The 13,647-nt window shown below is 40.1% G+C and overlaps 1 protein-coding gene across 1 annotated transcript in view; it reads left to right on the top strand.

Annotated features, from left to right (window-relative positions):
- LOC141318545 (alpha-1,6-mannosylglycoprotein 6-beta-N-acetylglucosaminyltransferase B) overlaps nucleotides 1-13,647 on the top strand; it is a 102,964-nt gene that overhangs the window by 24,119 nt on the left and 65,198 nt on the right. Inside the window, exon 3 of the mRNA XM_073833203.1 lies at nucleotides 6,286-6,430. Within this exon, the coding sequence (XP_073689304.1) occupies nucleotides 6,286-6,430 (145 nt within the window). The remainder of the gene's footprint in view (nucleotides 1-6,285; nucleotides 6,431-13,647) is intronic.

Genomic DNA, 13,647 nt, shown 5'->3' with positions numbered 1-13,647 from the left:
TAATGATTTTACTTTTCAGCTGGGATTTGACTGTGGTGTAGTGAACATAGTATGGCATGTGTACTAATTCCTGACACTTTTTGCTAATCTGGAGACTAGTTTTATGGACAAGACTGGTCTAGGCTTGTTTATGCTGGATATAGTCAGGTGATGCTGGTCTAACTGGTGGACCTGCACAGATGCTGTCTTTAAGTGGTCTTCAAGTCAAGATCAAGTCAAGACCTGAAGTGGGTTGAATCAAAGTTCAAGTCGAGATAGAGACCTGAAGAAGGTCTGAATATCTCAGAACATGTACAAATGCTTACCTTTGAGGTGAATGAATTCACAATTCACACAGAACTCAAAATGTAGCTGCAGTCTTGTATTAGACAAATCTGGTCTCAGGTTTCAAGTCAAGACAGATGCCAAATGCTTTTGAATTCATGACCATAACTGAAAATACGGTCCTGGACTCATGGCATACTCTAAACTCAAGTATTATGACACTGGCTGGCTGACCATAATACGATAGTCAAGAGGCCTTGTTGAAAAACCAGCACACCAGCAACCAAAACAGACCATGCTGGTTTTCAGGTTTAGCAGGGATATTCAAAGACATTAGTATTCCAAAAGATCAAGCTCAAAGGAGTCCACCTCCACTTTTCAAAAGCAGAAATAGGACTTGTCATCAGATTAAAAACCCAATAACCACTACATATCTTGTAATTAAGCAAATGTAGGCGACTTTCTCATAGACAGTAATGACTGACATGTGCTGCCTTTTGCTATCTGGAAAATTCTGACTGCATAATAGGGTTGATTAAGAAACACAAAAGGGGAAGTTTTTAATCATAATTCTTTCTGATTTTTTTTTTTACCTTTTTTTACCTTACTGCTAGGCTGCTTGTATTCTGTAGCTTGAATGAAATTAAGGAATGACTTTAAGAAATATTCTAGGTTATTTTTAATCCCTTCTGTCAGTGACCTGACAGTAATTTATTTAACCCTCAGTGAATAGGCGAATGGGGACCTACCAGTCTTTGAAAGTGTGAAAATGCATATTGGCATGTGAATGGTGGTTGTTTACCCCCAGCGTAGGGGACATAAAAGTGATGTTACATAACTATTCAAAAATCACTCACTGCAGCCTAATTTGCATACAATCTGTCCTGAATTATATGCATGATTAAAATTTGCATCCCGAATGGTAGACCTATGCTGAAAATAGTACGCCAAAGATGCCCAGATGGTGTACTGTTTCAGCGGATCTTTGAAGTATGCGCCTGAGCAGGGTTTTTCAGTTATTATGCCTTCTGCAAAAAAAAAAAAAAAAAAAAAAAAAAAAAGCCACCTTGCTGGTTGATTTTTTGCTAGTCTGGTAGTAGTTTTGGGCAGCTGAACACCAGATGAAACCAGCTAATTCCAGCAAACAAGCATAGGTTGGCTTTTTATTTTATTTTATTTATTTATTTTTTCCAAAGGATTGCACAACATTTTAAAGAGAAGTTTGTCAAGCTATATGATTCAAATGTGAACACTAAGCAAAAAGGAAATCTAACATTTTAAAACATAGCTTAAATAATAAATACAATTTCAGTTTAGTGCTTACGGAAGAAAAAAAAAAAAAAACTAAAAATACAGAACAGACCGTGTCACTGAATTTTGCCTTTTGTTTTTATAAACTAAAAGACATTGACACAAGCGCAGTATCTTTTACTTATTTATTTTTTGCCATGTTAAAATACATTACAGTGTTTCAGGTGTTTGTATGATCATCTTCAACTAGCACCCTGCAGGCCAAATCCAGCCCATTAATCGTTTTTACACATCTTCAAAATCGATTTAGATAAAATCGCTATGAGACCTGATACACGAGAGCACTCGCCGCACATAATTCAGTGAGATCAAAAGCTCTCAGAGGTCTTCCAATTAGCAGACTAAAGTTAACATCTGGACCATAGATCAGCTACTGTAGATTACCAGATATTACCTATCACTGTTTTGTCACACATATTTGTAATTTGATATGAAGTCATATTTGCTTTGGGGGCAGACCTTGTAAAGACATTTGTGCTCATTAACCAAGGATGGGTCACAATAGATAAATGCATTTTAGGATGGCATGTCAATCTAAAGCTGGCATGATATGACAAGTCAATCTATATTCTAAATGTGTATTATACATCACATTTTGGACAATTCATCCATGCATTTTTATTTTATTTTAATTGTCTACCAGTGACATTTGCAGATTTCTCAAATCACTTTATCTTCATTTCACCTACAAGCTCTGTTTCTGATTTGCCTTCATCCAATGAAGAATCAAGGCACAGAACCAAGTCTACATTATGACATTTTGTTTTCGGTCTTGATAATCCATTTCATTTGGCTGTGCGTTACAATACTGAGGAAGAAATATGTTGCTACTTCTGTTACATTGTTGGTTAAAATAAAAAAAAAGACAGAACATGTTTTAAAACCCATTCACAGTCAAGTGAAAATGGAACCTGAATTGCAGATGTCCTTATTCCCAATTAGTTGACTAGTGTTTTTGTTCATAAAATAAATGTCAGTAGGATACAATGTTGTTTGGACCCCAGCGTTCTTCAAAATATGTTCTTTTGAGTTCCACACAAGACAGAAATCTATGCAGGGTTAAAAAAAACATGAGGGTGAGTAAACAATCACATAATTATCATGTTAGGGTGAACGTTACCTCCAGCTCTGAGAAGCATTGACCCCAAAATAAAGTAGCTGTAGCTCTGAGGAAGATCAGCTGCAAAGAAACTTTAGAAATAACTCGGCTATAATGTTCTTGTAGCCTTCATCATTAGTAAGATGTATTCAACTTCAGGATGATGAGCGGAGCATTCTGAAGGCCTACTGACCTCACAGTTGTAGATGTGTTCTGTTTAATTGGCCAGGTGAGAGGCATCCACTCACTTGCACCAGCTTCCTGGGAAACAGACAGCAGGAGTTCGGAAAGCTCTGAAATTAAACTTGACAGTCGGCCTAATTGGTCCCCTTCCTGTATTGTGCTGTTTGTGTCCTTTCTTCAGTTATGAGAGTTGAAGTAGGCTGCCTCACCGCTGATGCTCTGGAGAGAGAGAGGCTGTGCTAATGAGACGCTTTTGAAATGTTGTTGAATAAAACCCTCAGCCTGTTCTTTGTATTATGAGTAAATACAACTAATATGCCAGCGAATTTGAGTTCAGTCTCCATTTAGGCTCTTTGTTTTGCCATGACTTTGCTTTTGAGCTTTTCTCAGTAGAGAGTGCAACCCTAGGGTATATTTATCTTTGTGTTGTGTTTTTCCTCTGTTGAAAAGACTGACTCAGGACAACATAAATTTCCATGCTGAACTGGTGCGGGTCTAACTGCATGGGGACCAGTATAGCCGTGGTGTTAACTGGTCTTCCATCATCCACACAAAAGTAGATGTTTACAAAATCCTGGCACGCAAATCTTCCCTATACAATGAAAGTGAAGAGAAAATGGGTCTGCTGTGCTTAAAAAATGACAAAAAGGCAGTAGTTAAGGTTAAAATTTAAGATGTTATTTATGCTTACTGAAAATCAGTGTTGTGAAAACTTTTATTCACATTCAGAATGGCTTATACGTAGTGAGCAAATAGCACTTCCATATGATCACTAAAATGTTCCATTATAATCACTGAAGCTCTCTTAAATTGCACAATGAATCTCTTATTTACAACATTTTTATGCCTTGTTACAATAAGAGGAATGGCAAGCATGCAAGAAAAAATCCAGCGTTTAGTGGTGAGTGAATTCTGACTTGAACTGAAACTCAATGACCAATCTCAGTGCTACAAAAACACATAAATAGAAACTTTTGACACTTTCCAAAGCACAATCACAAATACGCACTGAAGCCTTTACCATCTGTTTTGCCAATATCCTATTATTTCGTTTTAAATGAGGGTGCTTTTGACTGTGTGAGAAAATTGATGTTTGCCTCACGTTGTGAGAGTGTGCTGAATGCGTGAGAACTGGCAGCCATGACCATACCCTTAAACAGTCTTTAAGAGTCCCAGAGTGCTGAAAGTCCAAATGTGCCCACCAGTGTATATGCAATCCACAAACACAGATAATCCAAATGCCTTGAAGCTAGTCTCTGGAAAGGTAAGCCTATGAATAGAGAACTCCACAGTCCAGAAAATCAGTGTTCCCCTACAGCTAGCATTGTGTTTGGTGACAGCCATTTTGATTGCCATGCTGCTCACTTAATACTAGTGCATTTCCTAGTTTACTGTCATGTGATTTTTCTCATGGCAGGTAAAAAAATAAATAAATAAATAACATATCTGGCAAAATTCTCAATTAGGATGCTTGACAATAAATATAATAAGAAAACTGAAAAAAAATGTATCACACCAAAGCTCCAAAAATGTAATAACTACTAAATAAATGACGTTGAGAGCACACAGACTCTTTATCAGACAATTCTATGTCAATAAATTGTTGTATGGTGTTAGGGTGACCATATTTTAGTTTTTAAAAAAGAGGATGGGGTGTGACCATATCCCATATTAAAACAAAATTATGTCATTTCATACCTAAACTACATATTTTACAGTCACTGTTTTGCAGATTAATCATAACAGATGAAAAGCTTCCTACCACAGTGGCCATTCTTCACAAAAGTTTTATCATAGGTAGAATGCAAAATGTTTTAATACAAGCATTTCAGTCAAATGTAATTTATGCAGTATTTTAAACCTTTACCCCACAGGCAAAAAACAACCCGCCACAACAGTTTAAAATCAGTCCAATTCCATGGAAAAATGCAAATTTGGCAACCCTACATCCAACACGAGCTGCATTCAAAGCGATATAAATACCTAGTTCTGCCATGAAACTCTAGATGACGCAGGCTGATGGGTTGTTAACGTAACTGATGATATCATAGAGTTATACGACTTGGCACAAGCTCATTGGTTCATGTTGCATACGCAACCAATGAACTTGCAGCTTGCAGCTATTTAAATGGCTGGTAGTTTTGGAGTTCCTCTGAAACCCTCCACCTTCCCCAGCTCCAACTGTATAGATCTGCTACAGATTATTTTATGCTATTTGTCCAGCAGCAGCATGTCTTAAATACTCACAGCACCGTATCGCCATATGCTTTGCAGTAGCAAGTTCTTTACTTGCTTGCAGCATCAGCAGCAATAATCTACAACTACAGCAATAACCAGCAGCAGCTGTACATAAACATTGTCATTTCCATTAACTTGCTAAACTTTTCAGAGAGTTATGACAGAAATACGCATATTGATAGCAACTCCCTGATTCACGAAAATTAGATACAATATTAGAGTATTTGCGGGCGTGGGATTAAGAAAACAGTCCCGCACAAGGCTTTAATACAAAAACGCACACAATGAATGCCGACTGTAGAAAGCAAAAGCCGAATCACGGACATTTTGGGTGATTTAGAAATCCTGGCTCGACACATTTTTTAGGTCCAAAAAGAGGACATGTCCAGGGAAAAGAAGACCCTAATGGTGCGCTGACTTTTGTTCTGTTTTAACAAGATACATACATACATACACATAAAGACATACATATATAAAATATTACAAGGAATTAAATGGACTAAAATAACTGACAACATGCGAACATTGTAAAGTCCTATAGACATAAAAAAATAATTATAGAGAGTGTGGTTAAAATATGTCTTATGTGACATAAAACAATACAACAGTTCTTTCATGACAGCTCTCTGAAGATTTTTTGCATAGTAATGGTTATGACAGTGTTAATGTACTTGACAGAATAGATGTGTTATGCTGCTGCTGTAAGAACTTGCTACTGCCAATACATATGCACAGTGTAGATAGCATATATAAAAACCCGTAGCAGATCTATACAGGTGGAGCTGGGGAGGTGGAGGGTTTCAGAGAAACTTTAAAAATGTGCTGCAAAATGCTCTAGTGAATGCTAACCATCAATTTAAATGCAAATCATTAAGCTCATTGGCTGTTTATGCAACATTAACCAGTTAGATTGTGCCAAGGACCCATCAATGACCCATCAGCCTGCGCCAGTTTCATGACAGAACTTGACATTTACAATGCTGTATTTTTTTGTACGTACTTCTAAACATTTCCTTTTGTGTTCCATAATACAGGTTTAGAATGACAGATTTACAATAAGTGAATAATATTGTTTTTTTTTTGAGTTAACTATCCCTTTCTGAAACGTACTTTGATATTTTCAGCAATGTCTGTATGCATGCTTGTTGTATCTGTCTGAACTGACATGTCCTCATTGTTTTGTGTAACAGTGTTGGGCGGTCTCGAGTCTCGTGGGGTCCTGAGAAAGATCAGCGATATGTTGGAGATAATCATGAAGAGGATCGACACCCTATCTAAAATGAGCAACAGCAGTGAGTCCCACAGACTGGAGGAGCTGAGCTCTGCCCTCCACAGGTGAAGCTTCATATTCATGATTACAGTGCAGCAGTAACATTCTTCAAGTCAGGTGTCACTTGCTGCCTTCAAGTCACATAGGGATAATCGTATTTACTAGATGAGCGCACACGAACGGCACCACAATGTTTTAATTGCCAGTTATCTCCATGTTTATCTTTGTGCTGTTAGCGCATGGTTCAGCTGAAAAAGCAGTTCATCACGGCTTGAGGACAAATTAATCAAGTCTGTGAAACTAAAATGTAAACGAATGAGATTTTGCAGCTGCTAATAAACATTGTTTTAATTCTAAGAACTCTACTTCACACACTACATTGAATTTAATTTAATATTTTATGGGTGCAAAAGCTCTGTCACCATGTGAAAATGGGTTTGCATACATTTTTGTGTATGTGATGAGGAATAGCGATATGTCTTGGCAGAAAACATTAGCATAGCTGCTGGATAATGAGGCGACTGGCCAGCATGTCCAAAACACATCTGTCATCATTTTCTGTGGCTGCCTGAGAATGAAAAATAATACAGAAGAAAGACAAACTGAGGAAATATAGACTTGCTCATCCCTTGACCCTCACAAAAATCCTTCCTAAGCAAGCTCGACGCTTCTATTTTATTCTAGCCACAGCACTTGAACACACATCACACCGCAGTGACAAGTTCAGAGTTTGCAAGTGGGAAGTTCCCAACAGGTCTTGAAGGCAGCAGCTGTCTGAATGTTACAGACAGTCAACTTCTTGCCGATGAGTTAGTTAAGACACTTCCCAGAGTTTTCAGCTGTCTCCATGGAAACAGATGCCTGTCACATCAGAAGTTCAAACGGGCGCTGGTGCCATGGCTTTACTTTGTGATTTCTCCAGACATCAACAAATCTTAGAGGATAAAAACACCCACGCACCCTAGCTATACAATCTTTGATGCGCATCAAAGTATGATGTCAACTTTCTATTTCTTCTGTTTCGTTGAAAAGTAATCAATGGAAGTGATAGTTTAAAGCTGAAGTATGACATTCCTGCACCACTGGTGTCAACTGGAAAAATAATTAAATTGTCAAACTATTGATGCTTTCACACATCAAACCTGGCAAATTACCGTAAAATTACAAGACTGACTTTTCTGGTAAATACACAAATGCATTACAGCTCAAACACCATTTACACATCAGTAGCAAAACACCAATAAACTCTGTGATGTCCATCATTTAGGGTTAGGAAATTACCTTTTTTAACGCTTCAGAGTTTTTTCTACACCTGCCCAGATAAGGGAAAGCGTTTTCGTTTCACTATCTGTCCAACTTGACAACATTTTTTAACTTCTGAGTGACAGGCGTGAGGGGCTGATCTCACAGAACACAAAAAGGAAAAAGGAAAGATGCTGCACAATAATACCCAATGCAGAGCCGCCGATGAATAGAAAAGAAGGACAGTCAATAATCTCAGCCTCAGACGTTGGAACGTTGGCTAAACGTCTGATGCATATGGTACACTTAACTGGAAACACTTCAGGAATGTCGAAGTCGTCATCTGATTAGTTGAATTTGACCGGATTTCCGGGAGACGCAAGTGTCTCATTTATTTTCGGTCCTCCAGGAAACAAAGCGCAGACTGATTTACTCGGCGTTTTGCTAAAAGGTGCTTATGCAGACACCATTGTTGTTATACACTTTTGCGACGTTCACGAACAAATTACTGACTTGCTGCTTGTTCTCCCTCTTCTTATTTAACTTTCAATGCTGGTTATTTCAATGACTGACTTGTTGCACGCCAGTCTGTTGTTGTGGGGGCATTTCCACGCACCGAAACGTGACACTGAACGAAACGAACTGTGATTGGTTGTTTGACATGTCGGTCAAATGGCCTTATGGGCGGGCCTTGGCCAACCAAAGCCGCCATGAATTCCAGACCTTCAGCCGCCAGTATCAAAGACATGTCTAGCTCATGTTTACATAGAAAAGCAATTTGAATTATTAAAACAAACAGAGTGACGTAATTGTGTCATCGTTTCATTCTACCCAGGCTCATTGGAAATACGTGCATCTGTCTACATTTGTACCTATATGTACAAATTGAAGCAAGTTTCTATTTGAAATGACCACTAGAGGCAGTAAAACTAAGACTTTTATTAATTTTCACAAAAAGTATGATTTACAGGGCCAGAGGTTTGATTAGGAAAGCCTGATTTTTGTACAGTTCCTTACACTGTATGAAGGCCTTTCCACACTGAGCGCGATGCGAAAACGCGAGGCGAATCACGGACGAATGGTGCTTTCACACCGAGCGTAAAACGATTGTTTGCCTTCTGCTAATTCACACCTGTGATTATATAACCTAATCATATGTCTGTTTGCTTTCATATTTCATGTGTAGAACAGTAGAAAAATGTTTCAATATTTTTTTTAAAAAAACGGAAGATCTAGAGAGTGAACGCGTTATGACTCATATAACACTCGCGCACGTGGAAGGAAACAAACAGTGTTCTTCTCCAGATCACATAATTCAGTGGAGAATTAATAGAAATTATTAAGAACATGTGAGAATTACCATCTGTTCTCAGATGCGATGATAACAACAGCGCATCCTGTTCTCTCTCGGAATACTTTTCTTCTGTGTTTGTTTACACTGGTTTTCCAAACAGCGCCAGCACTCTCGTTTTTTTGTGCAACGGCAGCTGCTCCAGAGGACTGAAAGTGATTTTCAGTCCTCTGGCGGACTGAAAGTGATTTTCAGTCCTCTGGCGGACAGGACGACAGCGTGTAAGTGACTACTTAAATTCTGTATTTTAAATAGGCGGTTGTTGCATTTGTTGCTGCTAGATAAACACGTCCTTGTTTTCTATTTATTGACTTATTGGTTTCTACTTGCATTTTGTTGCTGCTAGAGAGTATTTGTTTGTTTCTGTTTATTTGTTTCCTGGTGATTTTGTTCTAAATAGTAGTTTTGATTGCTCTTATTCAAATTGAAATACTGAGCCGACGGCCAAGGGAAGCTTTTGTTTGTGATATCGCTCCCTTCCTGAGCGCGCTTAAAAGTGCAAAGTGTGTGACTTTTTCGTTTCGGTTTGCGTACGATCCATTTGGGACTGACTCAGCCGAGTGGGCGTCCCCAACTGCTATCACTAAAGTATTGATTGGTGGTGTATTTAACTGTGTTGTATCAGCTGACGCTGAAGCGCTGAAGACCGACGAGAGTAAAGACCTGCGACTTTTCCTGCGTGACTTATTGAGCAACAAAACCGACAACACACTTAAGTACTGCTTTCCTTTATTTCACTCTTCTTTCTGTCCTCCTCTATCATGTGTTTCCAATTCATTCCGGTGCTCTCTACACACCGCACTAACATCACACGCACACGTCGACGCAATATTTCTAACCTGCGTCCTATCGACACCTCTTCCACTGAACCTTTCTCTTTCACGGTTGGACTCTGGAACTGTCAGTCAGCTGTCAACAAAGCTGACTTCATTTCGGCATTTTCTTTGCAATCTGGCCTGAGCATCCTAGGTTTGACTGAGACCTGGATACGTCCAGAAGACTCAACTACCCCAGCCGCTCTATCTAATAAATTCTCCTTCTCTCACACCCCTCGTCAGACTGGAAGGGGTGGGGGTACGGGACTTCTTATTTCTGACAACTGGAAATACTCAACCCATTCTCCTCTATGCAACTATAACTCATTTGAATCGCATACAATCACTATCATATCTCCTATCAAACTCCATGTTGTGGTAATTTACCGCCCACCTACTCCACTTTGGCTTCTTCTTTGAAGAGCTGGATGGGCTGCTTTCCTTTTTTTCTAGAGGATGGCACTCCACTTTTAGTCTTTGGGGACTTCAACATTCACCTTGACAAGCCCTATGCTGCAGACTTCCATTCACTCCTAGCTTCATTTGATCTAAAACACATCATCACTAAATACACTCATGAATCTGGCAAACAACTTGATCTCATTTACACACGAAATTGTATTTCAGATAGCATTGTAGTCAAACCCCTACACATCTCCGACCACTTCTTCATTACCCTTAACCTACATCTTGCTACTTGCGCTCCCCCAACACCTCTACCTGTTACTTTTAGACGAAACCTACGCTCTCTCTCACCCTCCCACCTTTCTTCCTTAGTATCTTCTTCCCTTCCCTCTCCAACCCACTTCTCATCCCTGGATACTAATGCAGCAACCGACACCTTGTGCTCCACTCTAACCTCTTGTCTAGACGATGTATGCCCTCTCTCCTCCCGGCCAGCACGGGCTGCTCCTTCAAACCCTTTGGTTATCCGATGTTCTCCGAGAGCATCGGTCCAAACTTAGGGCAGCCGAGAGAAAATGGCACAAATCTCAGGATCCATCTGACCTGAGTATGTATCGGTCTCTGCTCTCATCCTTCTCTTCCCAAGTACATACTGCCAAATCTTCATACTTCCACAACAAGATCAACAATGCTCCGGATGCACGCAACCTTTTCAAAACTTTTAATTAACTGCTTTGCCCCCCTCCACCACCTCCCACCACTTCTATAACAGCTGATGATTTCGCCACATTCTTCACAGACAAAACTACATCTATCAGTAATAAGTTCTCAGCTCCACACATACAGGAACTACAATTGACCACAGTCACGACTGGAACTCCCCTCTTCTCCTTCTGTCCTTACTCTGAGGCAGAAGTAGCCAAACTACTCCTCTCCAGCCATCCGACGACATGTCTTTTAGATCCTATCCCCTCACACCTTCTCCAAGAAATCTCTCCCACAATCCTACCGGCGCTCACACACATCATCAACACATCTCTTCTCACAGGCACTTTCCCCACTACGTTTAAGCAGGCCCGGGTAACCCCTCTGCTCAAAAAACCTACACTGAACACTTTACTCATCGACAACTACAGACCTGTCTCTCTCCTTCCATTCATAGCAAAGACACCGTGGAAAGAGCCGTTTTCAACCAGCTTTCTTTATTTCTCTCACAGAACAATCTATTGGATGCTAACCAGTCAGGGTTCAGGAGTGGCCATTCAACTGAGACTGCTCTACTGTCTGTCACTGAAGCCTTGCGGACTGCTAAAGCTGATTCCAAATCATCAGTACTCATTTTGCTGGATCTATCTGCAGCTTTTGACACGGTGAATCATCAGATCCTCTTGTCCACCCTCTCATCGCTGGGCATCACAGGGAATTCACTTCGCTGGTTCGAATCCTACCTCTCTGGTAGGTCTTTCAGAGTGGCCTGGGGAGGGGAGGTATCCAAAACTCATCAACTGGTCACTGGGGTTCCTCAGGGATCAGTTCTTGGACCCCCTCCTCTTCTCCATATACACTACATCTCTGGGCCCCATCATACAGGCACATGGCTTCTCCTACCATTGCTATGCTGATGACACACAGCTCTATCTTTCATTCAAACCAGATGATCCATTGGTAGCTGCGTGGATCTCAGGCTGCCTGGCGGATATCTCTGCATGGATGAAGGAACACCATCTACAGCTCAATCTAGCAAAGACTGAACTCCTCATCTTTCCTGCCACTCCATCTTTACAACATGACTTCTCCATCCAGTTAGGTTCATCAACAATTACCCCATCGACTTCAGCCAGAAATCTGGGTGTAATCTTTGACAACCAATTGACCTTTAAAGATCACATTGCTAAAACTGCTAGATCTTGCAGGTTTGCATTGCACAACATCAGAAAGATCAGGCCCTTCCTAACAGAGCATGCTACACAACTCCTTGTCCAGGCCCTGATCATTTCCAGGCTGGACTATTGCAATGCTCTTTTAGCCGGTCTTCCAGCATGTACAATCAGACCTCTACAAATGATTCAGAATGCAGCAGCACGACTGGTCTTCAATGAGCCCAAAAAGGCCCATGTCACACCTCTCTTTATATCTCTGCACTAGCTACTGGTTACAGCCCGCATCAAATTCAAGGCACTGATGCTGGCATATAGGACAGCCACCGGCTCATCACCTGCCTACCTCCAATCACTACTACGAATCTACACTCCCTCCAGATGTCTGAGATCCTCTAGTGAAAGACGCCTCATTGTACCACCACAGAGAGGTATGAAATCACTTTCCAGAACATTCTCGTGCAACGTTCCTGCCTGGTGGAATGATCTTCCCACCCCTATCCGGGATTCAGTCTCCTTAACAGCTTTCAAGCGACTGCTGAAAACCCATCTTTTTCGACACTATGTGACTCTATATATATATAAAAAAAAAAAAATTCCTCTCTTTCTCTATCCTCCCTCTCTAGCCTGTCTCCTCTCTTTCTTGATATTCCCCTTCTATTCTAGCCTGCACTCTTCTAACAACGCCTGATATATGGTATTTTTGAGCACTTCCTATGTTGATCTGCCTCCTTAGGATGAATCACTTGTTGTATTCCCACTTGTTAGTCACTTTGGATAAAAGCGTCTGCTAAATGAATAAATGTAAATGTAAATGTAATGTAAATGCTCCGGGTATGTGGTGTAATGCTCAAATCTTATTGGACGACCGTGTTTTCGGTTTGCGAAACTGAAAAAGATTAATCAGACTGGTTGTTAAAAAAAAAAAAATTCGCTTTTTTGGTGCGCAAATGTTCACAGTCTATGTGGAAGCATCCATAGGAATCTATTGTTCTATTCCAGCGTGTCAAGCACTCCGGTACGAATTCCGTGAAACTATGGTGCGACAAAAACTGCGTAGAAAAATAATAAAATAGCACAGTTGCATCAGCAAATTCATTTTTGTATCACTTTTGCATTTGTTAACTCTATTGGGTTGGGTGTAGGAGATTTGTTATTTTTCAACACGATAGAGCATTAACTTTTAGCGACACTCACAGGACACTTGAATTTTGAACCGCTGCAATACGTGCCTGAAGAAATGTTATAAAAACGTGTCACAGTCACATATTGAGAGTGTGTTTTAGTATCACTTACTAGACTTTTTACATTGAAACTGCTGTGGAACACGCAGTATACGTAATATCGCTGTTGCAGAAATGTCACCACAAGCAGTTATCATCATTGGCCCAAAGCAGACTTCTTGCATCAGTGTGTTCTTACAGACCTCATATATGCTCACAACAGTAATCTAATGGCTTGTTCACACATAGCATTGCAACTGATAAATTTACTGATAATGGTACTACTTCTCATCCCATAAAATTGATTTTTGTGTATTTTTCACAAGGTACTGTTCACATGTGATTTCTAAACAGTAATTTACTAGTAAG

The sequence above is a fragment of the Garra rufa genome, chromosome 1 (assembly GCF_049309525.1).
Source record: "Garra rufa chromosome 1, GarRuf1.0, whole genome shotgun sequence".
Lineage (NCBI taxonomy): Eukaryota > Metazoa > Chordata > Actinopteri > Cypriniformes > Cyprinidae > Garra > Garra rufa.
Note: the sequence above shows the minus strand (reverse complement) of the source record. Positions and strands in the feature narration are given on the sequence as shown.